The 19,533-nt window shown below is 42.1% G+C and overlaps 1 protein-coding gene and 1 long non-coding RNA gene across 5 annotated transcripts in view; one reads left to right on the top strand and one right to left on the bottom strand.

Moving 5' to 3' along the window:
- Positions 1-19,533, top strand: part of LOC103875755 — a 50,248-nt gene that overhangs the window by 1,225 nt on the left and 29,490 nt on the right. The window contains exon 2 of the long non-coding RNA XR_002515649.2: positions 8,221-8,332. This is a non-coding gene — a long non-coding RNA (uncharacterized LOC103875755). The remainder of the gene's footprint in view (positions 1-8,220; positions 8,333-19,533) is intronic.
- SLC4A8 (solute carrier family 4 member 8) overlaps positions 1-19,533 on the bottom strand; it is an 83,216-nt gene that overhangs the window by 41,404 nt on the left and 22,279 nt on the right. For all 4 annotated transcript variants that reach the window (XM_031650485.1, XM_031650482.1, XM_031650484.1 and 1 more), the window contains exons 3-11: positions 15,120-15,266; positions 14,497-14,632; positions 13,033-13,193; positions 10,193-10,381; positions 9,088-9,179; positions 7,599-7,756; positions 6,397-6,484; positions 5,229-5,375; positions 3,988-4,088 (exon numbers count right to left, since the gene is read on the bottom strand). In XM_031650485.1, coding sequence (XP_031506345.1) covers positions 3,988-4,088; positions 5,229-5,375; positions 6,397-6,484; positions 7,599-7,756; positions 9,088-9,179; positions 10,193-10,381; positions 13,033-13,193; positions 14,497-14,632; positions 15,120-15,266 — 1,219 coding nt within the window. The remainder of the gene's footprint in view (positions 1-3,987; positions 4,089-5,228; positions 5,376-6,396; positions 6,485-7,598; positions 7,757-9,087; positions 9,180-10,192; positions 10,382-13,032; positions 13,194-14,496; positions 14,633-15,119; positions 15,267-19,533) is intronic.

Here is a 19,533-nt window from a genome sequence, read left to right as displayed (position 1 = left end):
TGATGAGTACCTGGGGGATCATTAAACTATTCTCCCTTCTTTATGTTTGAAATTTTCTATAACAAAAAGCTATCTTTAAAAAAGCACACAAGCTACTCTCTTATGGAAGGAGACTTGGTGAGCTCTCTTTCCTTCTCTCACCTAGAAGACTGGAGGAGTATGAGGAGGCCTGGGATCTGTATGCCAGGGGAGAAGATCCAGCCAGCCCTTTCTCCTGGAACACTCTCTCTCATCTAGCTAGTACAATGGGTGTGCAGGTGGACACAGGACAGACACTTACCCACCTGCTCTTTTCCTCTGGTTCTGGTGGGTATAGTTGGGTTCACCTTTCCTCAACTTACAGCAGTAACATCATAATCTAGGTCTGGGCTTAAGGAAGAGAAGCAAAGCCAGTCTTGTGATCTGCCTTAGTTTTAGCCTATCTGGCAAACCTAGCTTAGGTAAAGGAGCTATATACATGGTCTAGCCTAAATCATGAGGCCTCAGGGTTTGGGGCCAATGCTTCAGTTAGTAATAAAGTGTCACTTTGTCTTGCTTTCTCCTCTAGGTAAATAGCCCCTCAATACCTTGCAGGCAGCAGTAATTTAGCTGGGGTAAGATTTAAGTATTTCTGGGTTCTTAGCTAACATAGCATCTTATTATCATGTGATTATCACCTCTTCATTACCAGTCGTCTTCCTCTGGAGAGCATAATTCTGTGAGAAGAATCTCCCTGTATAATAGTGACCCCCTACACACACATACACACACACACACACACACACTCTGAGGCTACCTGAGATGCTGCCATGAATACTCAGCCCCTAGACACAGGAGGAGAGGAGTGTCTGTGAGCAACAGACAAAAGATTTATGTGAAATGGATTTCTGAGAAGCCATGAAAAGGGAAGACATCTATCTATCTAGCAGTGATTAAAAGGCAGGGAAAGATCTGAGCTCTTATGGATGGTATAACTATAAATTAATAAAATAATTTCTGAACACTTTATGAAGTCAGCCTCATACCTCATTCATGCATAAAATCAGACTATGGTTGCACATCTACAACAGATATTCATCAGGCATGGATGCTTCTTTCTATACTTGGGATTTCCTTTCCCTTTCAACACTGTCCTTCACATTCAAGTTTTCTGGGGCAGGAGGCACACAGGGATATGAGTTTAATTTAAGCTTGATGCAAGAAAGGACTTACCCGTGTAGAGGGTCACTAGGCTCTGGAGCATAGACTTAAGGAACCCTTCCCTGGAGGGCTTTAGAAACAGGCCAGCTATCCATTTGTCTGGTATACTTTGGAAGAAACCTGTTTGAAGTGTGGGGGGATCATCCAGATAGCAGCTCCTGATTCTTTTTTCCATTAACCCTTCCCAAAAGTGGCATCTCCCATAAGGGACAGAAATCTACCCTGAAAAGACCCTTTCCAGAGCACCCTCCTTGCTGTGGAGCTTGTGGCCTAGGAACACTCTAGCATACTTTCTTCTTTGTTACTTATGGCATCCCTGCCTTAGTCAATATCAGGGAGGTTTAAGATCTGTCTTAACCCTGGCTTAAAGGGTCAGATCATACAGAACTCACAGTACCATTTCAATTTTGTCTTCTTTCCCACCTTCTTAGAGTCTACTTCACCCTGCCTTCAAATACTTCTCCATCCAACAAGGATAATATTCCCTAAGATGTTATTCAAGTTTTGCTCCAAGATTGTGCAACATGGCATGCATAAAGCAGTTTTGCATCTCAAAGAAACACAACTAATAGTCCAAAAAATTATAAAACCCAGGCTAATGTGGTTTTAATATGCAGTCCAGGAAAGTACAGAAACGTACAGGATGTCCACATGCAAAAAAAGGCTCACATTTACCTCCCACATAATTTGAGACTGAGAAAGAGCCCAGAGCTGGCCTGGAAATATGATCTTCACAGCCATTATGTCACCTTGCCTAAGGGGCTACAACGGGAGGAAGGTCATATGGCTTGAGGCCCTTTACTAAGGGCTCTAAGGAAAATGACAGAAGCTCAGAAAGAGGAAGCATCTCCCATATGAAGCAGAGCTAAGCTCTGAGCCCAGAGCTTCCTTTTAGCTTTGTCAATTCCAGAAGTTCCTGACATGACATTATGGGAGAACTCCTTCAAACTCCATTTGAATTTGTGAGTTAAGATACTTGCGGTTTGTGAATAAGCATATGATCCTGGCAATATGGGATTTCCTTGGGGACATCAGATGCCATTTCCAAGATCTTATAACTGTTGAGATCCAATATAATGGTCTCCCAAACCCTCAGGTGGAATTGATTATAAGTGACCCCCTCTCACAAAGCCTGGGACGCTAATCCATTTGTTTTCTTTGGCACCAATAGCAACCTAAAATCTCACCTCTGCACAGATACTGCTTTGAGGAAAACCTTGTTGCCCTAAATTCTACTACTTTCAAACTCTTAAGTTCCTAAACTATGGATACCCTTTATATCCAAAAGATAAATTATAATTTTGAAATATCAAATCCATACTCAAAACCTTTTCCTGAAAAAATTACCACCTCCTCTAGGAGAGTCTCTATCCTGGAACCCCTTCTGAGGACACATGCTTCCCTTGAACTGCCTCTCAATACCAGGCCTCCCCACCCAATTGAGACCTCTCCCAACTTTAAAGAAAATGTTTTTTAAAAAGGGAAGGCTGCTCCCTCTTTTCAGTGGCCCTTCCATTGCAAGCACTCCTTCTTTCCACCAATGCTCCCTCCCAGAGCACAGCCATCTTCCCCTACCCTCCAACACATTTTTCCTACCAGAAAACATGCTCCTCGTCAGGACACTGCTAGTCAAGTGCCATTCTCTCCTGTTTCTCTGTCTCCTCTCCTGGTTTCTCCCTGGATTTCCAAGATTGGAAAAATAAAATGCTTTCCACAATTCCAAAACAACTCTGAGTTTCCACTGGGTGGAGTGCTGAGGATAGAAGAGTAAGGAAAGCAACCTCAAGCAAGGAGGCAGAAAAGAAGAAAGCAAGGGGTTAGAGGACATAAAAGCTGCTTTCCATAATCTGAGTCTTGCCCTGAGAATCTCTACCCAGCAGAACCTTCTTAGACACAGTACAGCTTAACAGAGACAGAGCTATAGTCTCAACCTTCTCTGGGGACACCTCTGGATATCACACTAACTCAAAATATCATTCTCGTTTACCACCTTCTGACCTAGGGAATAAAACCTCCTAGTCTGGGGACCTGCTTCCCTCACTTACCTCCTCCTTGGACATCTGTCCTTAAAATGTTGGCCTAGAAGAGTAGATTGCGTATTCTGAGGCACACACACCTAAAATAGTACCTGTCTTCCTACTCTAAGGGAGTTTCTTAACCTAAAATGATCACTCAACATTTATCATACCTAGTCCATTCCATGCTACAGAACAGACATCATTCTAGAAGTATTTATTCATTTCATTCATTTGGCAGATATTGAGACCCTACTCTGTTCAGGGCACTGTGCTGGGTCCTAGGAATATAATGGAGCCCCTGCTCTTTGGGAACAAACAGTCTAGCAGAAAAGACAATAGATCAACCAATAATAATAAAGTATGATAAAGGCTGTAATGTGGGGAAGGGAGGTCAGAGCTCAATACTGTGACATTACATAGCAGGAACATCTAACCTCATCCAGAAAGAGTCCTAGAAGGCTTTCCAAAGGAAGCGACACAAGAACTGAGACTAAGGATAGGTAGGAGTTAGCAAGGAGATGAGGAAAGGGAAGAGTGTTCAAATCAGAGTGAACAATGGTAGGAAGGACTGGAGGTGAGACAAAACATGGTAGGTGATTTGAGAAACTTGAATGAATACGATATTTGATATATTCATAATACTTCTAGTCAGTGGTTCCATTTGAAATGTCATTCTTCAGCCAATAAATTCCCACTACAGAGAAGTAGGCTGAAAGAAAGAGGATGCCTCATTGCTTTACATAACTTCTACCCAATAAGCAGCATTGCTGTAAAACGTCCCAGGACTTACCGCCCAGTGCGCTGAAGTTCTGGCCCACTGTGACCCCCATGTGGTTCCTGTTCTATGTGGCAAACATTTCCATTTGGAACTCCAGGCATTTTCCTTTTTTCCTTTTAACAGAAGACTACAAAATTAGTAAAGGTAACATCTATCTTTCCATCCTGCTATCAGCAAGGAGTGGCAATGGGATAACCCAAAAGCAACCAAAAATGCCCAAGTGTTTGTAGCTTTCAAATACACTTACTGACTTGATGCAGTTTATTGACTTTACTGAAACACACACACACACACACACATACCCCATAATTTCTCTTCCTGTTCCATAGTACCTGACTCCTAACTAAGCCTTGCCTAGAAAGAGAAAAATGGGGGCTTTGGCATCAAATATAACCTAAGTTCCAGTTTCAAATCTGCCTCTGTGTAATCTTACTTTACCTTAAAATCTTGCCCTAGAAGATAGTTTTATTCCACATTTTGTAAAACCAGAGATAGCAATATCTTTTGAGGGATGTTCCCGGGAAGGCTGAATTTGCTTATATAAAGCACCTGGCTGGTGTCTAGTATACAGTAGGAGTTCCTTTCCCATCTTTAATATGTCAGAAAGATATCAGACATTCTATTTGCTCTCTTTATACAACTTGATTTTTTCATTTGATGACTTGTATACAATGTAGTCACAAGAAATGTTCTGCCTTCTCTCTGCTATTTCACATTAATCCTTCAAAATTTGGCTTAAAATTCATCCTCAGGTAATCCTGACTAACCCCATCACACCTGAGCCAATTTATGTTACGCAAATTCTTTTTTTTTTTTTGAGGTGGAGTCTTGCTCTGTCACCTAAGCTGGAGTGCAGTGGCACCATCTCGGCTCACTACAACCTCCGCCTCCCAGGTTTAAGCGATTCTCCTGCCTCAGCCTCCCAAGTAGCTGGGATTATAGGCACCCACCACCACATCCAGCTAATTTTTGTAATTTTAGTAGAGATGGGGTTTCACCACGTTGGCCAGGCTGGTCTCAAACTCCTGACTTCAGGTGATCCACCTGCCTCAGTATTCCAAAGAGCTGGGATTACAGGTGTGAGCCACGACACCCGGCCCAGATTTATTTTTATTACTGTTTTGATATTCTAGGTGCGCCAAAACAGGGCTGCATCTTGATATATTTAGCATATACCCACATGGTCTTTGCTTTGTCCATGGTGGGCAGTCAGTAAGTGACAATAGCCACATTGGCTGATGTGCATACATTACCTGGGAAGGGACGTTTTTGGGTGGCTCAATTCTAATGGAGGGATCCCACTCTCCTGGAGGGAGCACCGTCACCTGGTCTAGGAACTCATCAATCCCCGCCAGGAGATCATCTCGCTCTTTTGCTTTATATGCTACGTCATGAAAAATCTACGGAGAAGAAAAAACCCTCAGGAAAGTTAAAAGTAACTTTACATGAAACAATCACCAATGGATATGGTGAAAAATGAATACAATCTCTTGATTTTTATCTCTGTCATGGGGATCTGAGATGCAGAAAACTTTAGCACTTAGAGAAGTACAAGGATAAAAGGATTTAAAAAATGAGTGTGGAAAGAGATGCATCAAAAAGAGCTAAATACATGTCTGCTAGTATAAGAAGAGATAAGACATGACTCTAAAGTTGTACAATTATGTTACCTCCACAAAGGATGGAAGGAAAGGCAAGATGCATGAAAAAAAAAATTTTTTTAATCAGTTTTCCCAGGTTGAGAGGGAAATTTTCTTGGTCATGAAGGTTGGAAACACTGGATGGAATTACTAATGAAAGTCCTTCATGAATTAAGCCTACCAATCAAAGAAAGCTGACAAAAAACAGGCCACACCTCCCTCTGCCGCCTAAGGCATATGCCTTGAAAGCCCTACTTTGCAGTTTACCAAGCAGTGCAGTCCTTATCAGAGTATGCACTGTGGGTTCTATGTCAAAATGTCAAAATGTCTGGTTGTTTTGGTACAGACTAGTCAAGACATTCACACTACACTGCCTGAGGTCATACCCATGACCTTATACAAACCGGTCTCATTTAGTGGAACAGGAGTGAGGTTTCTATATGTAAATAGCTTGAATGTATTTAATTAACCATCTTCTCTTGAAAGTTAAGCCAACCTTAATATATTTCTCTCTATATCCTACTTGGCAATAATAGTTTCCCCAGAAAAAGATTTCTCTGCATTCTTGATTACTCAAAAAAGGAGAGATAATATAGGAAGAAAAATCCTTTAGAGCTTGGTCCTTCCACACTAGGCTCTCAGAGAAGTGCCCTGAACTACTTCCCAGCAGACATTGCAATGGAAAGTATTTTATCCCCAACAACTAGCATAGTGCCTGGCACAGAGTAAATATTCAATAAATATTTATGAGATGGAAGACTGAAGCAGAAGTTGCACATACCTCATCTGTCATGATGGTGGCCATGGATCTGCCAATCTCATGGTACTGCTGACCTTTCCCTACTGGACCCAATAAGATAAACAAAAATCTGGCAAAACACACAGAGGAGGAAATTATGTGAGTAAATATAAAGAAGGGCTATTAGTACTCTCTAAACAGCATAAGATTTCTCTCTCCTATCATACAGAAATCATCACTGCACCTTAAAAAAAAAAAAAAAAAAAAAAAAAAAAAAAAAAAAACAAGGAGACAGTAATAAAGGAGCATTTTGAGTTGCTTTGACCTAATAATAGCTCTACTATGGGCATTGGAAGCTATTGTGTGGCATCATTCAATAATGTGGTTACATTTCTTAGGGTTTCCATAGACACAATTCCTAGCTGTAGAAAATATGCTTTTTCAAAACATGGCACTGTGGTGCAAATTCAAGGTTGTCTGAGTTCTACTTATTGTTCTAATAAGAAAATGATGGGAAGAGGAGAGGGATAAGGAAGTTGAAATGATCAAGCCTTACATAGGAGTCTAAATGTGTTCTGGACATCTGAATACTCTCTGTAAGTAGCAGGGCTCCGAATCACCAGCATCACCACCTTCAGAGTGCATGAATAGCCTTTTGAACAAATGCTTGTATATCTGCAAACCATGCAAACCCTGCCAGAATTGTGTAAAGGGAAACAAATACCTTTATTCAGAGACGTTTCCCTGGAATATGGCTCTATAGAACTGAGAAGATAAGACTTGGCTTCCTATTTTAACAAGTTATTGGCCCTTGCTATGTCCTGTGAATGGTCTCAATTCTCTGTTTCCAAGACTGAAGATACTGTGCAGTCACAGCCTGAGAAATCTCAGAATTCCTTTTCATGGTGGTTAATCAAATATATCTCAATTTTCTGAGATTACTGATTTTTTTTAAAAAAAGGACAGAGTCTCACTCTGTCACCCACACTGGGGTGCCATGGTGCCATCCTAGGATTCTAGCTCATTGCAGGCTCAAACTCCTGGGCTCAAGTAATTCCCCGCCTCAGCCTCTCAAGTAGCTGGGATTAGAGGCACACACCAGCACATCTGGCTTTTCTGCTGAATTGTAAACACCATTCCTAAAATTAATTAATTCTGAACTTCAGTATTAACTGGTTTCTTCTACCAGCACTACATAAATTTGAATATTAAATAGAATGCATGAGTTTTATCTTTGCCTTTACCTTGTTGGGATTGGCACTTCTGTTAGGCCTGAGAGAAGAACAGCTGGAGACAGCCTCACAAAGGCAACAATGGGACGGTCCAAAATATCCACCTCTCCAACCAGGACATTGGAGGCCTCAGCCCCAGTAGGAATTTTTTTCATGAAATGAAGGTCTACCTGAAAGTTCAAAAGAATCCTCTGACAACTTGGGAACCACCACCTTAAATATCATTTTTTAAATTTTTATTTACTTTTTTTTTGAGAAAGAGTCTTACTCTGTCACCCATGCTGGAGTGCAGTGCTCACAGCTCTCTGCCTCCCAGGTTCAAGCAATTCTTGTATTTCAGGCTCCCCAGTAGCTGGAATTACAGGCATGCACCACCATGTAAAGCTAATTTTTTCTGTATTTTTAGTAGAGATGGGGTCTTGCCATGTTGGCCAGTCTAGTCTCAAACTCCTGGCCTCATGTGATCCACCCGCATCAGCCTCCATAAGTGCTGAGATCACAGGCGTTAGCCACGGCACCCGGCCCCATCACCTTAAATATCAATCACCCTCCTCATATCTTACACTCATATGTCATTTTATGGTTAGCAAATGTTTTCTTACACTATTTTATTTGATCCTTACAAAAACCCCAGAAGGAAGATATGACAGACTGCATTTGTCCCACTTAAAGGAAAAAAAAAAAAATGAAGTATCTGAAACCCAGAGAGGTGAAGTTGCCTTGCCCAGGACCACAGAGCTTTTAAGGTATAGATTTGGATTTTAAAACCAGGTATTCTTATTTCAATCCCAGTCCCCTAAGCTTCCTCCAAGAGAAATGTTTCTGAAGCTCTGGGTCACATTCTTTCCCTTTTTAAACACTCAAATGTTTTGTCAGGGGTTTCAGGTTTTCTAAATAAAATGGACAGCCTTATGAGCAGAGAAAGTGATAAGACACTATCTGTGTTTTAGAAACACAGTGTCAAAGACAGACCAGAGCAAGGAGAGGCTAGAGACAAGGAGACCAAGGCTTGGACCAGAAGCTGCAGTAAGGCACTGCTACCACAGAAGGCCTCAGATACCAAAGTCACAGTCCTCAAGGAGAGCTTCAACCAAGAATTAGTTTTAGGAGACATCTGTCTCTAAATAGATATCCAAAATACTGTTTTGGCAAAACCCTTGGGGGTGAGAAGGAACTGCTGGAGAGCAGGCACCAAAAAAATAATTGAAAAATCAAGAGATCTGTGTTAGGGAAGATTCTAAGTAGCTAGTCTCAGTTTTCAGTAGGTTGAATCTGGAGGAAGAAACTGTTGAGTCAGCTTCACCCAGGCTGAAGTAGAAGGGAAAAGACATGCACAGATGGGCCTCCTTTTATGCAGAAAAAGCTCTAGTCTCCCTAAGACTTGAAAGTCTCCCTAAGAGTCTTGAAACACTAAACCTTACCCAGATTCCAGCAATTAAACTCTGGATTTCACTAAAAAGAACCTTAGGCCTAGAAGCCAATTTCCCACGACTCTGCTCACCTTGCTTAAATCCACAGGGCTATGTTCACAATTCACTCCATTTTTTACTTCAAGATTTGTAGTTGGAACAGACTGAGGAGACACGGTTTGACCTATATGGAGAAAATCAAACAAAATCCTGAGTCCCTGCCCTTTTCCCCTTCTGATACATCCCACCCAGTATCAGGTGGTTCTGCCTTCTCCTGCAAAGCCCACATAGAAAAGAGGTTAAGATGACTATGAAGTCAAGACCCACATATATCTTTCTCCTTATCTACTAGTTAGTGGTAAGAGAAGGACAGAGCTCTTGCTACTTCTGTACCTTCTTTCTGAACACATTTATGACCCTCTTTTATTTCTCTATTAAGGCAGTGATCCTTCACCAGACATGCATATGAGAGACCCCTATGGAAAACTTTTCAAAAATATAGATTCCCAGGCATATCCCCTGCACATGGTGATTCAATATGAGTAGAGACCAGGAAATAAATGTAGATGAGACCCTGCCTGGCCACAGGAAAAGGAACCAATCAGCAGCTGAAATTCTGAGTGCTTATAATCCACCATGCATCTGGCTAAGGCTTTACATGGATTAACTCATTGAAGTTCACAATAAATTTGTGGAGTACGTCCTATTATTACTCTTACTCTATAGGTAAGAAAGTGAGACTTAAAGAGGCTTAGTAGAGTGCCCAAAGTCATATATTTTGTGAGTGGTAAAGCCACAATCACAAGCCTACAAGTCTGACTCAAGAACCTACTCTACTGTATTTTGCCTCCCTAATCTAAGACATTTGTTTGCTTCTAAAAATCTCCAGTTTACCTTCTCTGGTCTCAAATTATCCCCAATGTGGCTATCTCTCAAAAGCTACATCAGTTCTGAGGCCACCCTGGGGCATAAGTCCCTCACCTTGGGTCCGTTAAAACCTATCTGAGGAATGCCATGAGACAGAGATGGGCACCAGTCCCAGTCACCAATCCTACCAGTCTTGAAAAAGTACTAAGTGCCTAAGTGGACATGGAAACATATTAGACAAATACAGCCCCTACCCCTAGTAAGTCAGTATCTCCAACTAGTTCCCAATGTCTTATTAATAAAGAGAGAAAAATCACCTAATAATCTTACCATGTTTATCCATCGAATGAGGATCAGACTGCTTCTTGCCAACCTCAGCGAAGGAGCGAACAATGGGAATGAGGTTGTTTCTCTTCTTTTCATTCTGATGATGATGCTTTTTGAGAAGGGCTTCCCGCACTTTAACCCTCATGCTGTCATTCAGGTCACTGGACAGTTCTTGCTGATCCAGGATCAGGTCTGGAAAGTAGGCACTCACATGAACACTCAGACTGAGGGTTAATGAACCCAAGGAGGCCAACATCAGGTGGAGCGGGGTAAAGGGCATAGAGTAGGGGGAAGCAGCTCCACTAGGGTCATTGAGGTGCAATTTCAGCTTCATGTCTGAAAGTACCATTTGATGATAGTGACTGCGAAAAGTTATACTTTATTCATGTTACAAATTATTATTATTGGGCATAGAAACTAGTGAGCACTAGCACAACAATTTTTACAAATAAGGAAACTGAGGCCCAAATGCTAGAAAATTCTCCAACGTCTTACATCTAGCAGTTTGCAGAGCTGGGATTCAAATTCAGGACTGTATAATTTGAAAGTTCACATTATCACCTACTTTGTTCTGTCATCTGCCAAATTTCCCCTACATTCCCTTCCTCCAAGATTTTAACATTGCTGTAATTGTCAAGAAGAACCATAACTGTAGAACTCCAAAGGGATATTTAGAAGAGGAATCTGTAAGAAAAATTAAGTTAACTAACCACTCACCCCAGACAATTACCACCAAGTATCACCTTTAAACCTATCAAGCCCAACAGAGTTGAAGGGGAAAAAAATCTCAATACCTAGGGATAAGTGGCAGTCAACATAGCAGTTATCAGTATGGGTTCTGGAGTTAAAGGCCCACATTGTTTCCCTGTTCTACCACTTTCTAGCTGTGTGATCTTGAGCAAGGTATATAATCTCTCTATACCTCAGTTCTTCATCTGTAACATGGAGCTCATATTATCTGTCAGAAGGTTGTTACAGGAAATTAAACGAGATGATATAGAGAGAGTGCTGACTTTCCTTTATGCACTTTACTCTGTATCACTAAAATATTATGAATATATTAGGTACCTGATGTGAAGAATCATAGCACTTTACTTCAGTCCTACATACTACTTCAAAAGCCTCCCAAAAACCTCAACCTTATCCTCAATTTCTAATTCCATCCACGACTATCCAAGTACTAGAAGCAATAAATGAGGAAAATCTATTTCATATTCAAGCTGAAGAGCCATATTTCTGTATTTTTAACCTTTATATTCATTGGTTCCTTCCCCCGATATTATAATCATGCTTCAGGACCCTTCATCTTGGGGAAAAAAAAAGAACATCCACCTCATGTCTCCCTCTATCTCTCTTATCACTTAAAGTTATCAGGAGAAAAATTATCCACCCCTTAACTGCCACTGCCCACAGTGCAGGTGATCTCACCTGAACTACTGCAATAGCCTAATGCATTTCTCCAATCAATTCACCCTCCATATTGCTGTCATCATTATCTTTCTAATATGCAAAATCTGATTGATCATCACCCTGTCCAAAACTCTCCAGTGACTGCTGTTGTTTACAAAGTTTTAAACAGCTTCAATGGCTCCCAGGGATTCTTCTCCCTAACAAACAACCTTTTTAGGGACATTCATGGGATTTCAGACAAATAGTCAAAAGTTAGCAAAATGTGACTCCAATGATGAACATGAGAATTTCATTTTTCCCAGGCAAAGTGATACTTCTGGGGTACAAAGAGGGGGATCCAATGTCCCATCAGTGCTTACCCCTCCCCTGGGTCCTCCTATGATCCCAGAGAGACAGAATGACTCGGATACTTGAAATAGAGAAAGATTTGGAGAAATATTTCTTTAACCTATCCAGCCAAACAGAACCAATTCAAGGGAAAACTCACACCATGTGCCCAGGTGTTTCTCCATGCAGGCCCCAAACACGGTAACTTAACACTCAATCACTTCAGGAAGAACAATTAGACATCTCCCCTTCACATCTTACTGAAGAGGTAGAGGCATTTTGGCTCAAGTTCCTGCATATCTGCCCTAGATGCTATATTTTAAAGTCTTTAATTCTCTTTACTCCTTTTTTCCACACAACTTCCAATTGTCCCTTTCTCTAATTATTATCAAGCATGTCTCTGTTGTTGCACTTATTTTAATTGTCATTTCCATGGCTATTTCCCCCACTTGAAGGTGAGCTCCTTGAAGGCAGGAACCATTTCTTTCTTTTTCTTTTTTTATTTTTTTTAAGAGACAGGGCCTCACTCTGTCACCTAGGCTGGAGTGCAGTGGCATAATCTTGGCTCACTGCAGCCTTGACCTCCCAGGCTCAAGTGATCTTCATGCCTCAGCCTCTTGAATAATTGGGACTACGGGTATGAGCCACCATGCCCCGCTAATTTTTGTATTTTTTGTAGAGACAGGGTTTCACCATGTTGACCAGGCTGGCCTGGAACTGCTGAGCTCAAGTTATCCACCCACCTTGGCATCCCGAAGTGCTGGGATTACAGGTGTGAGCCACTGTACCCAAGGGGACTTTATTCCCCCATGCCTAGCACATTACCAAGTATATAGCAGATACAAAATAAAATATTTGCTGAATAAACAGACAAATGGAAACTTAACACCATGTCATTTGAATCCCATAATACACCTGTGAAGTAGGTAGAGTTGTTTGTTAGCCTGAAACACTTCCCACAGTCAAGCACATTGAGGCCTGGAAGGTTGTGGCTTGCCCAAGGTCACACAAGCCACTGTATTCTTTCTGCCACACCACACTCTTTTTTTTCCCACTCTTCTTAAATTTATAAGAAAGTTTCTCTGTTTTTCCTTCCCCAACCTTACCTGAAATTTCTTCTATGCTATTTGCACGCATATCCAGAAGGACTGTTCCATTAATAAGGCAGCTCCTTAGCTCAAACAGGCTGTGCAATGAAAGGGTTGCCACGTAAGGCTTGCTCCAGCGTTCTCCTCCATCTTCAACATCTTCTTCAAACTTCAGCCACCTGAAAGCATTACAAATAACTAGATGCCAAAGATAGAAAATGAGGAATTTTTAAGAGAGAATCTTCAATGTAAGCCACAGAGGAAAATATCTGGATAGCCATACTGAACATTGTAAAATCTAATCTATATGTTCAGGGTACATTGATAAGTGAAAAAAGCAGGAAATAGAACACTGGAAGACTGAATATAGTTTAATTCCATTCTCATTTTTTAAAAAATTTTAAAAGTCAAATACCTACATGTATAAGACACCAAATATTACATTCCTCACTAACCCTGCAGCTGTGGAATTACAGACAATTTTTTTCTTCTTTTTGCTTATCTTTATTCTTAAACTTTCTATAATAAGCATGAGTTACCTGTACAATTAAAAAACTAGATTTAATCTATATCATTTGGACATACTGACAAATCACATTAATAAAATGATATTTTTTTTTTATCATTGTCCTATGTGACCTTTAGTGTTCAGTGTTCTGTGTGACCTTTAGAAGTCTGCCAAGACGGAATAACAAAAGACTGATGGCCTTTTCACTTAGTACCAGGTCAATTGGCCTGTTTAAATCTCTCAACCCATAACATTTACAATACAGCAGGCACCCAGCAAGAACTGTTTCAGTGACAGCTGAAGCCACACTTTCCTAATTACCCACCTCGCTCCTTCCTTGAGGCTCAGGCATCATCTGTAAGGTTCACTGGTCAGTTACTAGAGGAGCCTAGACATGTCCTTGGTTATCCTGAGGGCTCTTCTGGGATTCGAGTCTCAGAGAAGCATAGTTATTCTATAACCACTCCAGGAAGCCTACAGTCAGGCTGGATATAATCCCAAGGGTCTCTATGAGGTTGAATTGTCCCAGAGGAAGTTAAAGTCTCAAAAACTCTGTGACTGCCGGTGAATTTGAACCCTATAGTTCACTTGCAGAAGAAGTCTGGACCTATGCTGCGTCTGCTAAACTAGGTCCCCACGAAGGTGGCCCTGTCTACATCTTCTAAGCCAGACCTATAATAGTACCAAGATAGCCCATAAACTTACTCTGAGCCCCAAACAAATGAGAGGGGACCCCTGAATATCCCATGTTATTTCACCAATCCCATGCTCCAGGTCAACTGGCATAGATATCACCAAAGATATCATAAAGATGCCAACACCAAAACTCTCCATGGGAGACGCTGGAATGTCAGTCCCCGTGTCAGTCACAGCTTCTCCCAAGAAGAAATAAGGCAGGCAGGCCTGTCACTTGCTGAAAGGTATACATTTGCCTACCCAAGCGGATCTTGATGCAGGCCATTTTAGGGCCTTACCTGGCTGTTTCCTTCCACTCAGCATCTTCTCCCTCTTTCATACAGATCTCATCCAGCTCTGTAAACAGCTCATGAGGCACATGCTCTTCATCTTCCTCGGTGCCAAGAATGAACTGAACACGCTGAGATGGTGTGTCTAGGAAATCAACCAAAGAGAAAGGTCTGCTCTAGCCTCACACTTAGAACAGAAATAGCATTCTTCCCTACCTAACAACTTTAGGAATATATATAGACGACGAATGCAGAAGAAAAATATTTCTTTATTCTCAGAGGAAAAGCTACTCTGTAGAAGTAGCTTCATGGGAGGAAAAATTTAGGAATGAAGACCACTTGAAGAAAACCCACAAGAAACTGGAAAACTAGTGAATTTTGATCAAAAAGATTGGCTAATTCTCTAGCAAGGGATTTTACCTATTACGGTATTGATTTTAGGAGGTCAGAACTGTGAAGTTTTCATGAAAATATTTTTGCCTCTTAGAGGCATTTCTTCTTGGAAGGAAGCTCTGAAAATCCTACAAAAAGGCTCAAGAATCAAGACCAGCTTCTAATGTCAGTCACATGTTCCCTCAGCCTCCCCATGCCTCTGGGCCATGGACACCCGCCCTGTCTCCCAAGGCCATTACCGTGGGCCAGGGCTTCCAGGCCTTCCTCCCCCTGGCTGGCTCCTTTGCCCCGCCCTCGTCTCCGGTGCTTCTGGCCATGAGTGCGGTGGTGCCGATGGCTCTGCCGGCCAAGCGGCATCCGAACTCCCACATATAGAGTTCTATGACCTGGAAAGAAGCAGAAGGTCTGTGGAAAGAACTCCTTTAGTTAAAAAAAGAAAAAAAAAAAAAGCCTAGCATAGTTAACAGAAAAAAATATCACAGTTCTTTGGTCTGGTCACACTCTGGAATAACAAAACTTCAAAGACTTCCAGGAGTAAAGATATAGAGATTTTGGAGTTGAAGGTCTCTTCCTTTGTCCTGCACATGCCTGCAAACTTCACAGAGATCTTGTGAAGACTGAAGAAATAATGTGATTTCCAAACTGTAAAGGCTGATTCAGATGTTATTGTTATGACAATGACAATTTGACTGAGTGATTTTTTTTAAAGGCAATACAGTTGCTCTATGACAAGTGTGGCAGGTCTTGGCAGAGAGGCAGTTTAGAAAAGTGGTTAAGAGCACAGGTAAGGCTCAAATCAGCCCACCTGGGTCCAAAACTCAATTCCATCATTCACTTGCCATGTGACCTTGAACAATTTATCCAATCTCTCTGTGACTCATCTTTAAGAAGAAATATTAAAAGCTTAGCATTTAAACTCACAGAGTTTTCATAAGCAATAAATAAGGTTATGCATGCAAAATGCTTAACACAATGCCTGGAATAAATTGTAGCAGCCTAGGATGTATTCATCCTAGGATCAGCTTCCATTATTTTATTTTCTACATTGTAGCACACACAATCTAGAACAGTACTAAAAGAGACTAGTTATAAGTCATGAGGAGGGTGAGGCCAGGGTTAAAAAAAAGACATTAAATACTGTACGGAGAGAGGGGAACATGAGAAAATAAGTGACCCAATATTGTTCCCTCCCTAGTTCCTCTGCTCCTATTCCTTCTTTTCTTTTCCTCCTATTCTTTTCTTCTTGAGACAGTATCTCACTCTGTCACCCAGGCAGTAGCCTGGTCATATCTCACTGCAACCTCGAACTCCTGGGCTCGAGCAATCCTCCACCTCAGTCTCCCAAGTAGCTAAGAATACAGGTGTGCACCACCACACCCAGCTAATTTTTCAATTTTTTGTAGAGATGGGGTCTGGCCACGTTGCCCAAGTTGATCTCAAACTTCTGGCCCCAAGCAATCCTACTGTCTCCATCTCCCAAAGCGCCGGGTTTACAGGCATGAGTCACCACATCTGGCCTCATTCCTTCTATAAGCCTGCTTTTGTTTTGATCCAGATTTCCAGGTCTCTGTCACCTCTACCTGGCCTCCCCTTGCCTTCTTGCCAAACCTGAAGCCCAGAATTTGGGGCTGCTGATGCTCCCATGCCCAAGGCACCATGCCTTGGTCTTCTCCCATTTCTGCCTGGTTACTGCTGCTCAGCACTCTAGATCTCAGACCCATTCCCCACATCTTCCACCAGAGGAGCTGTTCTAATCCTTAGCCACTGTCTTCAAATCCACAACCTTATCCACTTTCCTTCCTGCTGAGAGCAGGTGACATTGCTTCAGTTCTTTTCTTTTCTTTTCTTTTTTTCTTTCTTTTTTAGATAGGGTCTCACTCTGTGGCCCAGGCTAGAGTGTGGTGGTATGATCACCACTCACTGTAGCCTTGAACTCCCAAGTTCGAGTGATCCTCCCATGTAGCTGGCACCACAGGTGTGTACCACCACACCCAGCTAATTTTTTTTATTTTTAGTAGAGACAAGGTCCTGCCATGTTGCCCAGGTTTGTTTCAAACTCCTGAGCTCAAGCGATTCCCCTGCTTTGGCCTCCCAAAGTACTGGGATTACAGGTGTGAACCACTGCATCCAACCCTCACTTCAATTTTTCCTGAGAAGAGACGGAAGAAGTTCTTCTCTTCCTCAGTCTGGCCCCCTCTCCTCTGCCAAGCTGGGTATGTTAATGAGTATGACTCTCTATCTCATTGCCTCCCACCCCTCTAATGTCCTGTTGCTTCTGTTATCCTCAGTCTCTCCTTTCCATCCATCCCTGCCACAGGTTTCTCCTGACTTCTTAAAAAGAAACCTTCCTAAGCACTGCTACCCTCCCAAGCTTCTGCTGTTTCCTCTTTCCTTCTCTATCAAACCACTTCCAAAAACAGACACAGCCTGACTCCCTTTCCTCACCACTTCCTTGTTCCACAGCCTCTGCATATGGCTTCTGATCCCAGTCTGTGCTGAAGCTTCCCTCGTTAGGGCCACCACACCACTCATTCACCAAATCTCTATCATCTTACATCTCTCTCAGCTTAGTTCAAAAGACTTTCTTGAGAGCCCACACGTTGCAGGCAGTATCCAAACCACCTGGATGCTCTGGGTTCCCTGAGTTCTGGTGCCACTGCCCTCCCCTGGTTCACTTGCACTACTCTGACTGTGCTGCTCCATCCCCCAACAAATCACCAAAGGAAAGCTCCTCAGGTTTCTGTCCTTGGCCCTTTTCTTCTCTCTTTTTAGTGTTAAACACTCTTCTATTTTCAAAGTTCACTTCTGCAAATGACCTTCAAATCTCTATCTACAATGATTAACATGTCACAAAGCAAACTCACCATCCTCCATCTCAAATCGGTCTTATACTCATTCCATGTTTCTGTTCATGGCCTTGCCATTTTCTCAACTTCCTAGGCTTGAAACCTGAGCATTACCTTAGATTTTCAACTCTATTCCCTTTCTCTCTCACTGTACTTTCTATAGATTAGGGCCATCAAAACTCCCACTTTGACAAAGTAGGGGCCCCTTCCTGTCTCTCACATTAAATTAACCCTGCAAACAAATCCTCCTAGTTACAGCTCTGATCATGCATGGCTCACCCATATGAATTCAGGACCTTCATGCTCAGTACTCAATCTCCTTTTTAGTCTTTTATACTTTTAATACAAATTATACATTCAGTGGGAAAATAAAATGAAAGACCTCTCAAGAATTGAGTAATCAGCTCAAGAGAAATAAAATGTAGAAACCCCGGACGGGCGCGGTGGCTCACGCCTGTAATCCCAGCACTTTGGGAGGCCGAGGCGGGCGAATCACAATGTCAGGAGATCGAGACCATCCTGGCTAACATGGTGAGACCCCGTCTCCACTAAAAAATACAAAAAATTAGCTGGGCGTGGTAGTGGGTGCCTGTAGTCCCAGCTACTTGGGAGGCTGAGGCAGGAGAATGGCATGAATCTGGGTGGCAGAGGTTGCAGTGAGCAGAGATCACACCACAGCACTCCAGCCTGGGTGACAGAGCGAGACTCTGACTCAAAAAAATAAAAAATGAAAATCCCACATGCTCACAGAGAATCAATATTCTGCGGGGGAAGAAATCTAGAGATGTATAACTGCCATGTACCTCAGCAACCAAATGGCCTGGTTTTGACTCCATCTCCTCCTCATGGCCTTGACTGCTGTACCCACCATCACCTCATACTCTTTTCTCTACCAGAATCAAACTGCTATTCCACAAAAGTGCCAATGTTTTCTAAACATTGGCTTGGCTCACTTATTCAAGATGCACTGCAAATACATCTTCCTTCTTGGTATTATTTCTGATTTCCCCCATCAGATGTGCTGCCTCATTCCTTTAAATTCCCAGTGCCAGGCCAGGCACAGTGGCTCAAGCCTGTAATCCCAACACTTTGGGAGGCCAAGGCAGGAAGACTGTTTAAGGCCAAGAGTTTGAGACCAGCCTGGGCAACTCAGTGAGACCTCATCTCCACAAAAGGTATTAAAAAAAAAAAAAAAAAAAAAAAAGATAGCCAGGTGTGGCGGTGTGCACCTGTAGTCCTAGCTATTTGGAAGGCTGAAGTGGTAGGATTGCTTGAGCCCAGTAGTTCAAAGCTGCATGAGCTTATGAGCTATGATCATTACCACTGCACTCCAGCCTGGGTGACAGAATGAGACCCTATCTCTAGATAGATAGATAGATAGATAGATAGATAGATAGATAGATAGGCAGATTCCCAGCACCCTTGGTTAGCGCTTTTCTCATGTACTTATTTTTCTACTTTGCATCAAAGTTAAGCAGTTATCTCTCTTATTATCCACTCTTCACTTGCAATTTCCTCAGTGTCCCAAGTTAGACCTTTCTCTCAGAATGCCTACATAATCAAGCATAGTGTTTCACATATGGTCATTGTTCCACAAATGTTCAGCAAATAGAATATCTCCTAAGTACCTCCCTGCAGAGCATAAGCCCTTAGGACCTCCTCAGGAGTACATAATCTGACTTAAGAGGGCCTCTGACTCTGACCTGAAAGGGGCCACAAAAGGAACATGTAACCAAAGTGAATGTGTTTAGGGCAAATAAAGTACTCACCAGGGCATGGGGAGGCTGATAAAGTCCTAACTGACCTG

This window comes from Papio anubis, chromosome 9, assembly GCF_008728515.1.
Source record: "Papio anubis isolate 15944 chromosome 9, Panubis1.0, whole genome shotgun sequence".
NCBI classification, from domain to species: domain Eukaryota; kingdom Metazoa; phylum Chordata; class Mammalia; order Primates; family Cercopithecidae; genus Papio; species Papio anubis.
This window is presented reverse-complemented; position numbering and strand designations above follow the sequence as displayed.